Below are 19,494 nucleotides of genomic sequence, written 5' to 3' on the forward strand. Positions count from 1 at the left end.
TGGGATAGTCTGGAGCTTCTTTATAGCAACATGATTGTTCCAGAGTTTTATATTCACTCCTGATCACATATTGTTTTCAATAATAAAATCCTTTTTTCAATGTGGCTTTTAGAAGGTGGTGTTTTACAAGTTATATTTTATTTTTGTGGAAAGAAATTTCTTCATTACCTTGTTTTGCCCAGCAAACGGCTTTTTATATTCGCATCAACATATATGCATGGCTGCATCACAAGATGCATCAGATGTACAAGCTGATTCCTAATACATAAATAAATATAAATCCATCATAAATATGTCTGAGGAGAAAAAACGAGTTGAAAGGAACCATTATTAGAAAGAGAGAACAATGAAGGTGACTTTGCTATTTTGACTACTACACCTGGGATAATCCCTTTCAGTGTTGCACAAGATCCCAGTGTAATTCTGAGCAGATAGGCCTTGAACATCCACATATTGAAATCACTAAATAGGTTTCTATATTTAAGTTGGAACAATATTGTTTCTAATTAAAAACTCTCTTAGTAGAGCGCTCAGTGCACAAACAGTAAGGTTAATGTAACCTGAGCTGAGCTGGCAGTTGAAGGAAAGCAAAATCCTCTTTGTTCCAGCTTTTTAACCTTTTACCTGGACACAAAAGTTCCTCTTGTTAAATTGTCTGTCATTCTTGTGGGCATATGGTAAGCATTTGGGGTTTTTCTGCTTCATGTTTTTGAAATGGAAGCTGAAACTCTTTGGATGCTGCATATCAGTTAAGTCTCATTGGCCACAGGAGTATATTCCAATTTTTTGATTAATTGTGGCACTGACACTCTGGGTATCAGCCAGCTGAGTCCATAAAGACTGGAGCACTGCAAAATGTGTGAGGTTTATTTTTTTGGTGATGTGGGGGGGATGTTTTTGCCATAGACTGCAAGGTTGGCAGCACAGAAGCCACATGGAGATGCAGCCCAGGCTCCCACAGCGTGCTGAGCCCTGTGAATAAACCTGACAGAGAGCAAAGGTGCCCTTGCAGCAGCTGCATCCCCATGCTCCAGGAGGACATGGCACTTGGGGCAGGGAGCTGCTGGCCAGCCAGGGTGCAGCAGCATCCTTGGCTCACAGCCCCTTCCCTGAGCACAGGGTGCCTGGCAGGGGCAGCCAGGAGTGCATGACCTGCTCTGCAGTGTCAGGTCTGGCTGTGCTGGTGCCTCTGGCTCGATGCTGGTGGTGCCAGGAGCAGGTCATCTGGGCATTGTCACTGTGTGTTCCTGCTGTGTGAGTTCTCTCCTCACCAGGTGCAATGGAAACAGACTGTGCTGCTTCGTTCCTTTGACGTCACGCTAAAGGAGCAGGGATGCTTCGTTGTGCTGAGATGGATTGTGCCATATGCTCAATAATGATATTAGCTAAATTAATTGAGTTGGAACAACAATGCATTTTCCAACACTTGGTTTCTTCTTAACTTTCAGGTTTTCCGAAAAAAGGCAGTGGAGCTTGGAGAGAAATTGCTACCTGCTTTCAACACTCCCACTGGGATACCTTGGGCATTACTTAATATCAAGAGGTAAAACTACTGCTTTTTACTAGAAACACATAAAAAATTATATTGAATCCATCTTTGCCACAAAACTACTACAGTGGCTGCAGAGTTTTATATAGTTTGAAGTGGGAAATTTAAGTGGCTATATGTTGCACACAGAAGGATACATACAGAAATATATTTATTCATTTAAGAACAGTGTGGTTTTGTCAGTTAGTATGTTGTTGCTCATCCTTTTAGTGTTGTTTTAGGTAGTCTAAGAGCATTAGGACATGTGCTACTTTAAAAGTTTTCTAGCTACTTTGTGCTCTTTTTTTTACCTGTTCTCAAATGTGGTATAAATATGTCCTTCATATCAAGAAACAAGAGGAATACCAGCTACAAAAGACTCTTTGTTTTCTACCCTCTCCCAAGGAGTGGTTTTGCTTTGGGCAGTCATGGTTTGAAGGCAGTTCTGTGTTTGCTGCTCTGCAGGACATGCTTGCTTTCCTGAAGTCACTCTTGCCTCCAGTGTCTGGCTCCAGACATGTCAGCAATTCCTTCGTCCAACTCAGCACTGCTACCTGTGAGACTGTGCTGGTAAAGAAAATAGTTTCTTTGCACTGCTTGGTGAAGAATATTGACAATTACACCTGTGGGGTGTATCTGTGTATTCATAAGGATACATCAACTTTCTTCATTCTGATGATAAACCCCAGCATCACTTATCACAGGAAAGTGAATAAAAAAGAATTTCACATGTGCGTGTGATGGTGATGTGTTTTGTTGAGTGGCTGCCTCCTTGACAGTCAGCATCTTCTGCTGTCCCTTGCTCACTCTGTATTTATGAGTGCAACTTTTCCCCACAGTGGGATGGACATTGACATATTGCTTGATTGGCTGTGTTTGCTTCTAGCTTCCCAGGAAACTGCTCAGGGCCAGACCTACAGAAACCCCTGGCATGTCAGTTCAGACAGGCTTATCTTCCACCTTCCTTTCAAACAGCAGTGAGGTAGAAAGCCAAAAAAAGCACATCTGTGTGTGGGAGCAGGAGGGAGTTAGTGACTCCTGGACTTTCTCATCATTGAAGGGGCTGGTTAACTGCTGCCTGGTGATGATCCCTGGACTTTGGCTGGTTACTTGCATGCTAATAATTTTTTCACAACAGGCTTTAATAAGTTCTGCCTAAGTTCAGCAGCTTGGGTCATGTTTTTAAGCTGTTAGAAAAAATTCTGACTACAAAAGCCTTGTATATGTTTGTAATTGCAACAAACCTTACTCTACATAGTATATTTAAGCATGCATAAAGTATTCAGGCTAAAAATATATCTTTTATATAGCCCTTGTCTAAATCCCTCCTTAACTGTTAATATATCAATGGGTTTTTTTGCATATAGTCCAAATTATGTGGTAGTTCTTTATGGTTTGTTCCTACCTTCTCACAACAACTGCTGTGGGGCACTACAGATGTCAGCTGCCAGCAGTGCAAGGTGGTAATGCAAAAGGGATTTGTTTCTTACCTGGCACAAAAGTGAAAGAGGACTTCTGCTGAAATAATTTCCTTTGCTGTGGCAGAAAAATTGACATGGAATGCTGGGTTCTTGGTTATTCATTCTGAATCCTTGCACATCTGCCTAGCTTTGACCTTCAGTAGATGACTCTTCCATAATACTGTGAGTAAACAAATATGCTGTCATCCAGGCTTAGGAAATGCTAAGCCACTGAAGCCTGCATACATTGCAGATCTAATGTGCCTCATTTCTGATTAGTTTTTGGTTTGATTTTATTTTGATTTATGCTTCAAATTGGAAAACACTCACAATAGATTATGGATGTCAGTGGTTATTTTTAAATTATTATTTTTGGATTAAGAGATGAGCTGGATATTTGTTTAACTTTGCAAATGTTCTTCAGAAAATAGTTGGTTTTCTCTGCTTATCCTGTATCATCATAGCCAGATTTGCTCACTTCTTGCATGCCTCTGTGTGTAAACATATATATGTGCTTTTGTCTCCTTGCATACCAAAGACATCCAAGTGAAGTATTATTCTCTTTATCTTTTCCATTGTTTCAGTTCATCCTGCCTCTTTCCTCACCATGTAATCATGGGACACTTAGTGTCTTGTTTTTGGAACTCTTATTATCAAATATGATAAAAAGTTCATTGTACTATTCTTCAGCTAAAAATACTTGCCAATTAATGAGTATGTTTGCTTGAAAAACTTCCTTTGACCTCTAAAGTACAATTTAAATAATTAGATCAGTGAGTGGTTTGTAGGGAGATTTCCTTCTCTTTCTTTCTAAAATTTCAATTGCACTTCCACATTTCTGATGTTCCTTGGTATTTTCAGTTCATCTTCAGCATCTGTTTTTCACTTTTGCTTGTGCTGCAAAATTTGAAGTTCCTTCTATGGCTCACTTGCTTATTTAAGTAAACTGTGTGGTATAGCACTTGTGGACTCCTCTGGCTTAAAACGGGTAGAAAGGGCTGTAGAGAGAGTGTGTAAAGCAGTGGTGTGTTGACAGACAGGTTTGAGTCTTATTTTTGGGTATAAGAAGCACAAACTGGCAGAGCCACTTTTATTTCTTTATTTGTTTACTTATTTGTTTTCCTCTCTCATACAAATCCTTTGTTTAGATATTTCCTCTTCAGTACTTTTAAAATGCCAACTATAAAAGTTTCTGCAAGTACCACTAGATCCTTTCTTTCTTCTTCCTAGTAAGCTGTGACAATCTGGCTTCTCCATGCTAAAATTGTCATTTCTCTTTCTCTCTATAAACTTTGCGTGGTTTATGACTGATCAATCAGGTTGCTTTTGTATTTCTGTAATTTACCTCTCAGATTTATAGAAATTTTAAAAATCTGAAATTATAACTCAGTGAGTTAAGTAATTTTAACAAATACCCAGACTTGCATCAAGTTTGCAAGATCAAGTAATCTTTTTAACACATCTATTTATTATTACCCCTGTAATTATTAAAGGGAGTGCTGTATGGGGCTTGTGTTTATGGGATGATGCCCAGCTGTCAAATACAAAAAAGAAGCCAGATTGTTGTTATTCTATCGAATCAATCAGAAGTAAACATCTGAGTATAAAAGTCTGTGCTTATTTTTTTTCTTTCAGATGGAAATTTTGTCTTTATGCCACTTTTTCCCCCTTTGAAAGCAAACCTGTATCTGGTTTTCAGTCACTATTTCCAATAAGACCACATTACTCTTCGCCAGTAAGGAACCCAGAAGAATTTCTATATGAAAGAATATATTTTCCATTAAATATTTGCTCTCTATGCATTGACCAGTTGCATAGTTTCAAGGTTATTTATTGTGCCTTGTGTGCTGTGATGTAGCAATACTGTTAGGCATTTAAGTGCCTGCCTTTTTATGAAGAATCAATGTAGCATATAACCTTTAAGTGCATCTGAAACTTTGAAAAATAGTTATATCTTGCCTTAATGAAAAAGTTTCAACTAGAGTAAATAATATTTTTATTTCTGGAAACATAACAAGCTGGAAATGGAGGTTTTTTGGATGTCCAGCCTGTTCATAAGTGTTGTTGTGGCTAAGGGGGATACTGTGCCTGTTTCTCTGGCTCACTGACAAATCTAAATTATATAATAATTTGTGGCTTAAAAGGGTCATGGGAAGTGTTGTATAGAAGGAAAAGCTCTGAGATGTTATTGGAGTGGGTCAGAGTGGGAAAGCCTAGCAGAAGTTACAAAAGAGGAGTTTGAAATACATGTGATTAATTTGTATTGAAATCAAACCACAGGGACTGGTAAGATTTACTTGACATAATTGTAGAATGTTTACTGTGTCTGGTGTCAGTTCAGGAGTCTTTACCTTTTACAGTTGAATATTGATTGTACATAAATAGTGGATCTGAGTTGTATTCAATATAACATACTTTATGAAGTGAAATAGCAGGGGTCTTGCTAAATTGTTTGCACAAAGTAGTTATTCATAGGTAACTGAGGATGGAAGTGACAGAGCTGCAATATTTATGTCACTGGGATGTTGTCAGCATGATTTTAAAGCAAGATCCTCTTTTGACTTTCAAAATTACTTTTTTTTTTAAATTGCTACATTTTGTACAGCACAGTTAGTTATGCCAGAGGTCTTTCCAAGCCTCAAAGTGTTTCGTTTAAACAATAGTTTCTTGGCACTTCTGAGCCCTTGCAGCCCCTGTGTATTCAGAAAAAGGAGATACTCCCATAGCACAATTTCAAACATTGTTTTTTTATCTCACATCACTTGGAAAAAAAAAAAGAAAATAGCAAGAAAAAAACCGCCCATAGTTTTTTTTGTTTAGAACAACTTTTTACCACCAGCTAAGATTTCTGTTCTGTGGCAGTAGTGCTAAACAGGATGGTTCTGCCACCATCTCAGCTTGCCCAGCAGAACCTGGCTGCTTTAGAGAGGGGTTTTATGCTAAAATGCAACAGTGTTCGGAAGGATGACACACACAGGTGGTGTTGTCTTATGGGACACTCACTCTGGTGTTTCAGACTGCTGGTGGCAGTGGTTTAGGTTGCAGGCATTTAAAGGAGCTTCCCTCTCAGCACTTTCCTCATAGGTGAAAATATGGCCAATGAACCAACCACCTTGGAGGTAGGAAATGTTGGCCTTTAAACAATGGGATTAGCTTGAAAATATTTCAAAGTTTCAAAGTACTTCCCAATTTCAAAACATATTTGGAGTCTCATGGTTTTCAAAAGATCTTGTGTGTGTGGTACTTCATTAGAAAAACTCCAGTATTCTTAAGGAAATAATTCAGCATAAAACAGAATGGTTCTTTTTGAGTTCTGTGACATCTCCAAAATATCATAATACATCTAAGAGTTCATATCTTTATAGTTAGTAAGGAGTTTTAATGCATTGAGAAAGTTTAAGAATATTACAAAAGGATCCAAATATGTAAGTTCAGTAAACCTTTTTGACAGCTTGATTCTCCCACTTACAGTCAGAAATGTCTGAAATATGATTGATTGTTGCATTATTTTGCAAAATTTTTTGTATGATACTATATTCTTTAACAGAATTAGCAGTTCATGCTTTTACTCACAAGAAGCACTTTTTTGCAGAGATTTAACCAGGATGGATAATTTAATTTTTCTGGTTTGCACTGCTAACTCCAGTGTATAAATTAAAAAATAAATAAATTTTAAAAAACACCTGCAGAATTTGCAGAGGTTTGAAGAGTTAAGTAAATAAGTTGTTCTTCAAAATTTGACTGTATTTGGCAAAAATAAACCTATTTTAAAAGAGAGTTTAGATATGAAAAGCTCACCCTGTCTGCACAGTTTGTTATTGTAGGATCATGCAGAACTGTGTTTAGATGAAATCTTTAATTATATTCCTTCTGTCTAATTTTGGCGTAATTTTAGAGGAAGAAATCAAAATTACCTAAGAAAAAAGCTAAAAGTAGCAGACATACTTTATAAAGGCTTTGTATGTGTGGTTTTGGCAAATGACTCCACTGATGTAATAAAGTGGTAATAATAACAAAAAAGGATTTGGATATTGAGTTAAACACTGAGATTTCCCCTGCAGCAAAGGAGACCAATGGAAAGCAGACTTTTGCCTTCAGGCATTTGGATTGCAGTGTGGCTTTGTATTAGCACTGGATGCAAAGGGAAAATTCTGGCTGAACTTTGCCTCTCTAAAAATGGTTTGTTTTGTGTTAAACATATGTTTTGGCATAGAGTGCTCTGCTGTCTGGATATACTGATCTCTTTCCATTGACTAAAGAAGACCTTGCACAATTAATTGGAAGCACTGACATCTTGAGATGAGGAAATTAATTACATCCTAATTTATAAGTAACTAGTGACAAGGATGATTTCAGCAAAGGGTATTTTTTCAGCACAGTCATTTCAGTTCATTGCATGATTCATAAACAAGTTTACATTTCTTGAGTCAGTATTGAATGCAAAACAACCTGGAAAAATATTTATGCATGTTAAATAACAGAAAACTAAAAATTTCTATGTTTTAGGACATGTTAGAACACCACAGGAAACAAATTCCTTGCTGTGTTGTCACCTCAGCTGAAATAATAGCTGCTTCCACGTTGCATGACTAGTGCTTTATTGCCGTAGACATCTTTTTGTGAAAATCCTTTCTTAGGATTTTTTCCCTTCTGAAAAGCTGAGGCCTCAGGAACAAAATGTAAACAATGGTTATGTGCTGCTGTGGAATGCAACAGGTGTGTCTGTGATTGGCCATCTTGGATGTTTATAATTAATGGCCAACCACAGCCCAGTCAGCTTGGACTCTCTAAGACACAAACCTTTATTATTCATTCCTTTCTATTCTTAGCTTAGCCAGCCTTCTGAGATGAAACCTTTCCTTCTATTCTTTTTACTACAGTTATAATGTAATATAAATATCATAAAATAATAAATCAAGCCTTCTGAAATATGGAGTCAGATCTACGTCTCTTCCCTCATCCTGAAAACCCCTGTGAGCACTGTCACACTTTATATTCAATATTCAGTATATTTGACCTGTGGCAATGTCTGATTTACCATTAAGCAATGTAAAAAATCTCATTCATAATAACATCACAAAAATTTCATGAGATAGTTCAGGCAATGTAGCTCTTTGTCAAGAAAGGAAAAGAACCAAGAAAAATATTATTTTGGTGATAGCCCATAATGATAGGCTTTATTATTCAACTAGCAGCTTCAATTCAATATTGTAATGCAGAATTTGTGTGGGAGGCTGCCCTCTGGCAATAACACAGGAAGAATTTGGGACCTATTATTATTACTGCAAAATATCCTTCTCAGTTGAAGTGCTTTCTTTATAGCCAAAAGAAAGATTCTAGTCCCAGATTCTAAGTTTAAACACTCTTTCCCCACAGTTTACTTGTGCAATGTAAAATGAGTATAGATACTTGCAAGTTCATAATTATCATATTACTTATCTGTGTAAAAGCCTATGTGAGTATTAGTTATGGTACTCCTCAGCACAAAATGTACAATTACAAACCCTTTCTAGATCTCTGTGGTGCTATCAATAGGTAATGTTCTTTCACAAAACCAAACAAACCTGCTGCCAGACAGTCCCACAGAAACCAGCTGGTTACCAGAGGCTCCACTGCCTGGGCCTTGTGCCCCTCCTCAGCAGACACTACCCAGGGCATCCAAACCTTCCCTGACTATCGTGACGTTTTGTCTTGATGGTTTAAAAAAACCAGGGAACTGCTTTTTTGGTGTGTTATTTATAAAGAAGATATAAAGGTTTTCTGTGCCAGAAAGGGGGAGGATAGGCAGGTTGAGCTGTTTTGTGTTTTGCCTAGAAGAAACCAGGACTAGGAAGTTCATGTGCCAATAGGTGGCATGCACCGAGCATGTACATCCAATTTCCTGCCAGTCTGGTTGTAACCACTCCTTTGCTGAAATGTGGTGACATAGGGTGGGAAAGTTGCATCAGATCCTCAGTTTGCTTCCTGAGTTAAAACCATTCTTGCTCCTCTGCAAGTTTTTGAAATCACATTTATTGAGAATAGGATTTTATAAATGAGCATATGGCTAAGGGTGTTGCTGGTGCTCCTGCTTTAGCTGGATAAGTGCTGTTACCACCTCGATATTGGCAGATAATCAGGAGTTGTTTCTATGCCATACCTTCCTGTTGCCTAGGAGTTGCAAGGGAACCCTTGGTGCTGAATTGCCAGACATGTTTGAGAGTTGGAATTGTTTGTGAAGATGTGCAGGATGAGGCCCAGCTCCAAGTGGGATACCTTTGTATGTTGCAGGAACAAGCTCCTGCTGGAGTGGGACCCTGCAAAGGGCACTGTGAAGCAGCTTGAGGAGCATTTGTCCTGCCCTGAAATCAAGCACCCAGGGCCTGGCTTTTCCATGGCTGATACTGACTGTGCTGGGAATGCTGACCCCTGAGTGAAGGCACATTAATCTTTGCACTTGGTTAAAGATCATTTCCCTTTTAATTGCTTGCATCATGTATGGCCTAATTTTTATCTGTGTGTAGTAAATGATAATCTTACAGCAGACAAAGTGTGACTGTCAAAAGAGGCCTCCTTCAGAGGGAAGGGAATCAGTTTTTAGAGACTTCAGTTTTCATTAAATGCATAAAATGAGCAGAAGTGCTTCTCAGTCACTTTCACCACAATTCAATTTACCTCAGAAAAAACACATTATCTAAAAACAATAGTTGTGTTGTTCCACCTAAGAATTTTCCAACAGACAAATTATAAAGCCACTTATAAGTTGTTTACTTTATGTATTTGTTACAATCTATGTACTTTTGCAGTATTTTTCCTGCAAAATCCATGACTCGTTACTCATTAGGGAAATTCTGAAATGACCATGAGAAGCAGAGGGGGGCATTTGCAAAGTGCTTTGCTTGTGTATTTTAGCTGGAATTTGATACTTCCACCTGGTTAAATTCTCAGCTATGTGAAGTTGTTTGGTTATTTTTCCTGCAGTGGTTTAAGCATCCATATGATGTGGTAGATAATAAGAATTGAAATTGACCAAGGAAATAGCTGACTGATGTTTGTAGTTACTCTGCATTCTTACCATCCTAAAATGATGAGCATGAACAAGAGTTGCTAAGTGTAATTTTTTGTTACTGAGAACAGATTCTGCTGTTATCTTCAAAGAATATTTGGTTTTCTCCCTTGCTGAAAAAGCAATTTCCTTCAATACTTCTTGAAGTACATCTTTGGTTTCAGATAAACACACAGATAGATGCATGTAAATTCATTGGTAAATGATTGGTAAATCTTTCTTCATCATTTTCTGGTTTCTTACTGCTGCTGATACAAGAGGCTCTCTCCTTAACCTGCACCCATCCGTGGCCTCTTAGCTGGACAGCCAAAACCCTGCTGCAACTGACACAGTTCCAGTGCATCATGTACATCACAAATAACAGTTTTACTTATCTGAATTTTCAACTTCTCTTTTTAGCACTTCATAATCTAATTAATACCGTGAAACTTGAATTTTGTGGTTTTCAGTTTCATTGTACCAGCGTTGAGGTGTGTGTGTTGTGCCATTTTTATAAGCATGTTTAATTTTAAGATGACTATTCCTTACTGCTTCTGACACCTTTTGTCATTCTGAAATTCATGGCATATGTGTTTTCATGGATATGTCAGATACTCTTGCAGTACCATTTTCCATTTAATCTTTTAGATTGACACTTAAAACAACAAATTAGCACAAAATGGGCTATCGTTTTTCCCCTAGAAATCAGTTTGTTATATCAGAATAGTAAGAATATTCATACAGATTCATTTTTTGCTTTACCTTTTAACAGAAACAAAAGTTTATTATTTGTAATAGTTCAGTTATTTTTAAGATTTGGTGAGAATTCAAAAGTTTTCTTTCTTTTCAGGTATGATGTAAGTATTAGTTGCTTGCCTGCTTGCATAATTACTGATTAGTACTTGCATTTTCTCAGCTTTATGACCAGCTTCATACACCCAGCTGAATACAGAACACCTAACTGTTTTTAAACAATAATCTCAGCATTAAATACAGATGCCTGTGGTGCTGTGTTTGTTACTTTTAGTTACTAGATGTTGATCATTGTAACAGCACAGTTTTTGGTTGGAAAACAGCTACATTTTTTCTCATAGTGTCCCTTAAACATCCGGATCCTTGATCTAAGTTGCAATATTTTAGTACCAAGGTTCTGAGGTCATCCAGTTCCTTTTTGTGGTATGCCTTCTGTAAATCAAAACTCTTGCAGTCTGTCTTTGATCCTGCTCTACTTTGTGTATTTTCTAACCCTGCTACTCTTCTTCCATGCTTGCTCCCCTTTTCTAATCCATTTTGATTTTGGAGGAGAAACACACTAGTGATCATTTTCAGCTCTGATAGTTTTCTCTACTGAGCTGTGATTCTGTCCTTGCCCACACATCCTCCACAAGAGGAATCTGAATCCTGGATGAATCACGTTTTCCCAGTCTGAGGGTTGCTTCTCTGAACCTTTTGTTGCTTCTCTGAACCTTTTTCCAGATGTTTCAGTTTGATGGCATGTGAAAATTAATATTTGAGAACTGTACTGGTTACTATCCCACATATGTCTTCTGAGACTTCTGGGCAGACTGTGATTAATTTCCTCCCCTTCCTATCTTCCATCCCCCCGTCCATCCTTCCTTCTTTACCTCCTTGCATTCCTACATCCCTAATGTTCTTGAGGTCACCTAGCTGATTGGCTCTCTGCAGCCCCTCAATGGGATGTATACTCAAGTTGCTGCTTTAAGGTATGATCATTTATGGAAGAGTTGATCCATAAATCCTACTTGTCCAAGTGTATCATCTAGTACATTGTTCCTTAAGATCTTAAATATATTGAAATATTTGAATACTCTGGAAAGAGTGCTAATCAAGCCTATGTGTATTCTGGTATACATTGGGGGTGGAGGGGGTGTGTATGTATACCTCAACACAAACTTATAGATGTTTTACATGTATGTATAAAAACATATTTATAACATTTAGCAGTGTAAGGGCAAATTGGGCTCCTCTAGGGAAGCTTGGGAGAAAAAAAACCATAATAAAAAGCTTGTGCCTGCCTTTGCTGCAAAAGGCTATATATTCTCTTAAAATCCCTTTTCTTATCTCTAGTCTTTCACAAATACAAAATTACTTTCTCTTTACCATTCCCCAGAAGACTTCATAAACATTACAAAACACAATCACCCAAATAACAGATATTGTCAACCTTCATTTGTTGCTGACATTTGCTCTTCCCTTTCTTTCTTTCACACTTAAGCTGACCATGTGAAGATTTCCATTAGATCAAAATAAAATAGGCTACCACACTTTGGATGCCACAATATCATAATTCTCATATTTCTACATTCATGTTTTACAAAGGAGGGAAAGTGAGAGGAAAAAAATATATGTTTTAAGCAGTAATGAGGTTGGAGAAAGAAGCGAACTTTTGGGCTTAATGGAAAATGAAAAAACGTTGCATTGACTTTACGTGAATAATCCCTTCCATCTTATAAAAACACCTTTTGTTACTAACACAGATATGAACACAGGGAAATATATGCTCTTTGAATGCTGCTTTAATTATCTTTGCTGCATTTATAACTGAATGCTCTTCATGAGAACTCGGATGAACTTTACCCTGTATCTCTATGAAGTTGCTTTCCTTTACTAGTTCTTAAAATTTCTTGCAATATGTGCAAAGGTCTGGAGCATTTTTGATGACAAAGTCAGTTGATAAAGAAATTTTACAAGTCTCACCAGTGAAGGTTTTCAACAATGCCACTATGAGTAAACCCTCTTTTCCTTTTCAAAAGACATTGGAACACGGTATCCACTTCTATGTTTTGTCATTAAGAAGATTCTTTAAGAATTAATTTTTAAGCTTTTGTGGTTTTTCTACTGACTACACTAAGTCAAATTATAATTTATAATTTATTGGCCTTATTACAACACTTCATTAAAGTGTCAGAAGATTCAGCTTCTAGGCAGGGTATTAGTGCAAGAGCTGAGTTCTTCGCGGATGGAAATAGCTACGGCAGTCATGTTCTGCAGCGTGAATTAACAAAGATTGATTGCAATCTGTTTTTATTAACTCAAGGAAGAAAAGCGGTGTAGTGATATTAAGAAAATTAATTATAACTTTCTAATCTAGTAATTAATGTGCAGCTGGGCATGAGTGCAGTTAGTGCATTTCAGTAATTTGGCAGTCCTCACAAATTATCATCATCTGTTCTAAGGTAGACAACTGTTCCCTAATCCTTGCTCATATTTTTATAATCTTTAGCATTTCAGAATGGTTTTAACAGCATAGATGTTGGATATGGCCTTTTACCGTAATAATGTGAGCTCAAGTTTAGCTTTATCTTTCAGAAGTGAGGTTCAGTTGTAATTTTTAGAACCATCTATCATTCTTTTCCAGTGTTGTACTGAAATTTCTTCTGAAGCAGTTGTATGAATCTGTGATTACTGGTAATTGACCTGCATATGTTGAAGTGTCTTAAAATGCTACTGAAAATTTAATGTATCCTGTAAATTGAGATGCTTCCAATTAAATAGAGTTCTTATGATGATCACTTTCAAAACTAATCAAGTAATATAATGGTGTTACTAAAACTTTTATTGACTTAATTTTGACAAATTAATAACTGTAACCAATGCAATTACCATAATGGTCATTCTAGTCTACGTTTTTCATAATCTATCCCTATATGTTTTTCAGAAATGCAAGGAGAAAATAGAAATTACCTAGGTATATTGAATTAGCATGACAAGGTGACTTGAGGGGGAGAGTATTTGTGCCCTTCTTGCTTTCTTTATGAGGCATGAAGGTTATTGTGGGTCACCCCGTGCTCAGAGCCTCTTGTCTCTTAGGAAATTAGATGATACTGAACAGAAATTACAACTAGGATCCAAGCAGTAAAATTGGTAAGAGAAAATGCTCTTAAGCAGACTGCCCAGTGTTGCAACTATCAAACTTGACCTACTAAAATCTATTAAGAGTTGTAATCTTCTCAGTACGGTTTATATTTAGTCTTGTTTTTGACAAGTGATTGGGAAAAAGCACAAAGCATCTGTGTAGATCAGACCTGTAGATCAGGTCTAAAACTATTCAGTGTCCTTACACTGTCAGTGAACAGATAGTTAAAACCACCTGATTTATTTACATAAGACTTCTGGGGAATTTGCTTGTCTTGTTTTAGGAATTTTGTTGTTAAGTTTTGGTTAGGAATGCATTAGAGAAGGTGTTCTGGGAGACCAAAAGCGAGGAGTTTTAAGTTCAGTGAATCTTGTTCTTTCAGTTCTTTTGTGACAAAATTTCAACAGAAAATGGACAGCATTTGCTAGAAGAGTTTTTCTCCTAGTACTTGAGACATTCTCCAGGAATTCAGCAGACTTGGGTTTTTCACTTCTCAGACATGTGCTTTTCCTCCCTAGGTTATTGCTTCCTTTAAAAGAAAGCATTAGCTAGAGAGTCCAAATTGGATATTACTGCTAGGTGAATAGTGGGCAGGTTATGCCTAAGGGCTTGTGAATAATTAAGATCAAGGAATCAATGTGGGTGTCTTCATCAGCAGTTTAATTCAGCTCAGGAGTTGAACTTCTTAAGTGTCTCTCCCAGTGTTCCCCACTTGCTGTGCTGTGTTTTGTGGGTAAATGCAAAAGTGCCTAAAAGTGGATATTTGTTTGGCACAGTTGACCTGCTTGTTCTCAAGGCATGTGGGGGATCACAAACCTGGCTTTGGATAACTAAGTAAAGCAAAGCCATCTATATCTTCTGTTTGATCCAGCTCAATCTGAGCAGAGAGCTAGCTAAATCAAATATTTTAAGCAGAAATTCAAAGATTTGACTGCTCTATAATGACAATAAAATATACAAGGGTTTGGGGGAGGTGGGGAAGTGAGTTACTGAGGCTCTAATCAAATAACAGCCTTGGAATTTACAAAGGACCTAGTTGGAAATTTTGTTGGTTTATTGGAAGAGAATAGGATTCATACAGATCTCATGTCAGTTTTGCTTCATGCATAGCTCTCAGATACAAAAAAAAAACACAAACAAAAAGAACCAAACAAAACAATCACAAAAAATCAAACACTAAGCATGAAACTTGCAAATTGTCTGAGGTTTGTGGTTGACCTTAATGACTGTGAATAATGCATGGTGGTGGTGACCATCTTATGCTGGTTCTTAATTTGTGTTTCGCAGCCGGTGGCATATCAGTGGTTTTAGGACCCTGAAATATTCCATTTTGTTTTTCATATCAAAAAAATTAATTGAATAAACTAGCTTGCTCTTCAAAATTAACAAATGGGCAGCACTGCAGTTTATTGCATTAGTTATAGTGAACAAATCACTTTGGAACAAACCAAATTAATAAAGAATATAGTTAATTTGGCTTTCTTTTTAGACACATGGTTGCAAATAATTCATATTTGAATTGTTTGAATAATTGAATGGTTTGAATCTGCTCCAAACCATTTTGTCAATATCCTAAGTTTCTAAATTATTTTCAAATTTGCTAATTGTTTTCTTTGAAGCTACCAATGTAACACAATTTTCATGAGCACTTGCAGTAATAAAGCTCAGTTTGCACATGGCAAAACAAGAGTAGCTACATGACATGCAGCTCTTTGGAGAAAGAGGTATTTTTAAGTGTCTTATGTATTGTTTGAAATCATTCTGTGGTGGATTAGGCAGTCCAGCACTGTAAATCAGTTTGATCACACTGTAACTTCCAGTTAGATCAGCTGCACTTTTTTTCTGTGTTTTCATGTACTACAAGGTATTACAACTGACAAAAAGTACACATTAAAGAGTTAGTTCATAGATATGTAGGATCAAATATAACCCTAAATGATATCCAGTGCTGTATCTCATTCAGATGTGCCGAGAAAATTGGCGGTTGCAGAACTGACATGGGTACTAATGTCCAAAAGCTCCTCCAAATTCAGTCATGTATATGAGTGCCTCAAGGCTTTTTGTAGCTATCTGAGGTTTTTCCTCACAGCATTAAAAGGTATGGAATCTTAACTGCAAAACTTCAATTTTTCTGTCAGGCCATTCCCTTGGGTCCTGTCACTGGTCACCACAGAGAAGAGATCAGTGTCTGCCCCTCCTGTTCCCTTCACAATAAGGCTGTAGACTGTGGTGAGGTCTCCCTCAGTCTCTTCTTCTCCAGGCTGAACAGACCAAGTGACCTTAGCCACACCTCATGAGGCTTCCCCTCAAGGCCCTTCACCATCCTTATGGCCCTCCTTTGGACACTCTCTAATAATTTAATCTCTTTTTTATATTGTGGCACCCAGAGCTGCCCCCAGCACTCGAGGTGAGGCCACCCCAGCTCAGAGCAGAGCAGGACAATCCCCTCCCTTGCCCTGCTGTGATGCTGTCCCTGATGCCCCCCAGGGCAGGGTTGGTCCTCCTGGATGCCAGGGCACTGCTGGCTCATGTTCCACTTGCCACTGACCAGGATCCCTAGGTCCCTTTCTGCAGCACTGCTTTCCAGGATAACATTCTCCAGTCTGTCTGTACATCCAGGGTTGCCCCATCCCTGGTACAGTACCCAGCACTTTCCCTCATTGAACTGCTTGGTTGGTGATTGCCCAGCCCTCTGATTTGTCAAGGTCTCTCTGCAGGGCCTCCCTCCCCTCAAGGGAGGCAACAGCTCCTCCCAGTTTTGTATCATCTGCAAACTTGCTTAGTATCCCTTCCAGACCTCTGTGCAAGTCATTTATGAAGATGTTGAAGAGTACAGGGCCAATTTGATGCTGTGTAGGCTGAGTCTGCTGGGTTTTGTTCTCTAATATTGCCATATAATTTTGGAATTATTGTAGTAGAGAGTAAGTAGTAAAGTGAGTAGAGAGTTAATGCCTGGCAAGTCAACCTTAAAAATGAATAACCCAGTGAGCAGCTCTTTGGTGATTGTGTTCTGCCTTGACTGACTTTTATCTCACTACAGACTGACTCTTGTAAGGACAGGGAAGAGTAGGAGCTCACTAACATGTCTTTATGTTGGGGAAGACATTCAGCCTGACTTCTTATCCAATAGGCAGATGTGGACTCTCTTCTAAGTGTTGAGTTAGGTGAATGCACCTAGACAATATCCAAAATTCATGGTGTTCTCTCTCTAATCTCACATAAAAAACTGAGTGTCCTGGTGTTTCCTTCTTTTTAATGAGCAGACCTTGGCACTGTAGCACACCATAACCTAACTGAGTAGACCTGGCTTAGAGGATGTGGTATTACTGAATATAATTTAAAATACTTACCAGAATAGTCTGTTGTTTTATATCAAACAAGCAGTAGTAAAACCCCAGCAGTAAATGCTGTAGCTACATTCACATTGCTGTAGAAATCCATATAGCAGAGGGTAAAGACAAAATGAGATTTGTACAATGATGGGCTAGTTTGAGACCTATTGAGAAGGAAATAAAAAGAGGTTAGCAAGACAGCCAAGTAGTTTGTTCCAGCAATTTGCCTTCACTGGTTTAAACTTCATGTTAAAATGACGGTTTTATTGTTATAACACTGACACATGTTTAGGAGGAAATTAGTTAATAGGAGGGAACAATCTTTCAGAAAATTAAATGAAAGGCTACTATTTCCACTTGACATCTGTGAAACTGCTGCTACAATCCTTGGAGTAGTGCTTAGAGAAATAAATGAGCAAGTATTCCTTATAATTGAGCTTTAATGGTATCCATATGCTATATATCTTGTAATGGTGCTCATGTTGAGCAGTTTCTGTGTAGTATAAGAAAATTGAGTATTAGTCTGTCAAAGGCCCATTAATGTAAATGTCTTGATTCAGTTCTTAGCTGTGGAGAGGCCCATGTGTTTTAAATACATCCCAGCAAATTGTGGTTGGTGCAGCAACTCTGATAGTCTTTCTGGTTGACCTTTCAGGTTGCCCATTTCATGTCATACAGCAACCTCTCTAGGTAATGAGATCTACTGGAGCAAAGATTTTAAAAAGGCATCATTTTGAATTTAATTCTTTTCAAATGAACATTTTCTAACAGGCATTAGAATATTCAGTCTTTCAGCAATGTTGTTTCACATCATGTCACGGTGTTCTACTGAGGCCATAAATGTACTGTTTTCTCTATCTTTTACCCAGAATTCCCTTTGTAAATTAATTGAGTTTTGCTTAACTAACTTTGTCAGCATTGTTTTAATGGCTAATAGCTTTTGGGCTTGTCTTTGAAGGCTTAAATATGTCATTTGAATATTCAGCCTGTTGTATGGGTACAGTTTACTGGCATCTGAGATTTTCATGAGTAGTACAAGTTCACAAAATCCTACTTATGAGTAAATTTTGTTTGTGACACAGATTGGTTTGTGTTGTTAATTGGCTGTGAATTGACCAAACATGTCTTAGGTACTTAAGATGATTAGAAAAAGACCTGTGCTCTCCATAGAGCTGTAGCAGAGGTGGTTCTTCATGCTTTCCTCTTAGGGAGGAAAAGGGAGCCTGAAGATACCCTTTGGAAATCTGCCTTCCTGAAAGAAGCAGGAGTGAGAAAGGGCAGTCATCTCATTTTTTTATTTTTTACTCTGATCACTTTGACTTGGGCCAGTGTGTTGCTCTCAAATTCCCAAATACGTAATGTAATGTGTCAAGAAGTTACTCATAACAGACCTAAAGATAGTTTATTTTGGTGGCTTTTTTGAGTTCAAGGTCTCTCTAGTATTGAAAAGACAACTGTGCACATTACCAAAAGTACTTATTTATCACTGACATTATCTTTCAGAAGTGTCAGAAAAAACAAACCAGTATGGCATATCTATCCAGAACATACTGCATTCCAGACATGATCTTCATTGCACTGGAAAAACAAATATGGTACTTCTTACATGGCAATTCTTGCAAGATATTCCATACTATATTATTCCAGTCTACAGCTGGGAATACAGAAAAGAAAAAGAGGGGAAAAAAGGGCAGGAATAAAAAAAAAGCTTGAAATACTGATTCTTTCACTTAAGCCATCAAGAGCAGTGAGGGATTACAAAAAACATTTAAAACCTTTGACCAAATGTTTTCCTGGAATTGGGACAGAAACCCAATTTTCTTAAATGCTTTATAAAACTGTATCATCATTGTTCTCATTGATAATTTATAAAAGAAAAATAGCAATGTACTTTCCCTCTGAATGTTGTTAATATGCAGAAGCTTTTTCAAGGTGATTCGTGAAACACCGTGCTGGTACAGGAACAAAAAGTACACATATTGTCTCCAGCAGGGTTCCAGAAGTGTGGGGGTTTTTTTCTGAACCTTTTTGTTCTATTGCTTTAAATAGTAATCTCTTCATGCTTATTTCACTTCATCCTTTATTATATTATTTTCATTGTATTGATTAAAATCCCATTACTATTAAGAAAAGCTTATTTGACTACTCGATGCCAGGTCCTTTATTATCTGATAATCTGGTTTACAAAATCCTCCAAGGAATATCTTAAATGTGGCCATGAGTATTAGTACATGGATTGTGATTATGTAGTTTAAGTACTTTTAGAATAAATG

The 19,494-nt window shown here is 37.5% G+C and overlaps 1 protein-coding gene across 2 annotated transcripts in view; it reads left to right on the plus strand.

Moving 5' to 3' along the window:
* The window catches only part of MAN1A1 (mannosidase alpha class 1A member 1), a 140,400-nt gene that overhangs the window by 78,493 nt on the left and 42,413 nt on the right, over positions 1-19,494 (plus strand). For both annotated transcript variants that reach the window (XM_071437807.1, XM_071437815.1), the window contains one exon: positions 1,449-1,543. In XM_071437807.1, the coding sequence (XP_071293908.1) occupies positions 1,449-1,543 (95 nt within the window). The remainder of the gene's footprint in view (positions 1-1,448; positions 1,544-19,494) is intronic.

Source organism: Agelaius tricolor, unplaced genomic scaffold, assembly GCF_023055355.1.
Source record: "Agelaius tricolor isolate 1412-34295 unplaced genomic scaffold, bAgeTri1.0.p SCAF_1, whole genome shotgun sequence".
NCBI lineage: Eukaryota > Metazoa > Chordata > Aves > Passeriformes > Icteridae > Agelaius > Agelaius tricolor.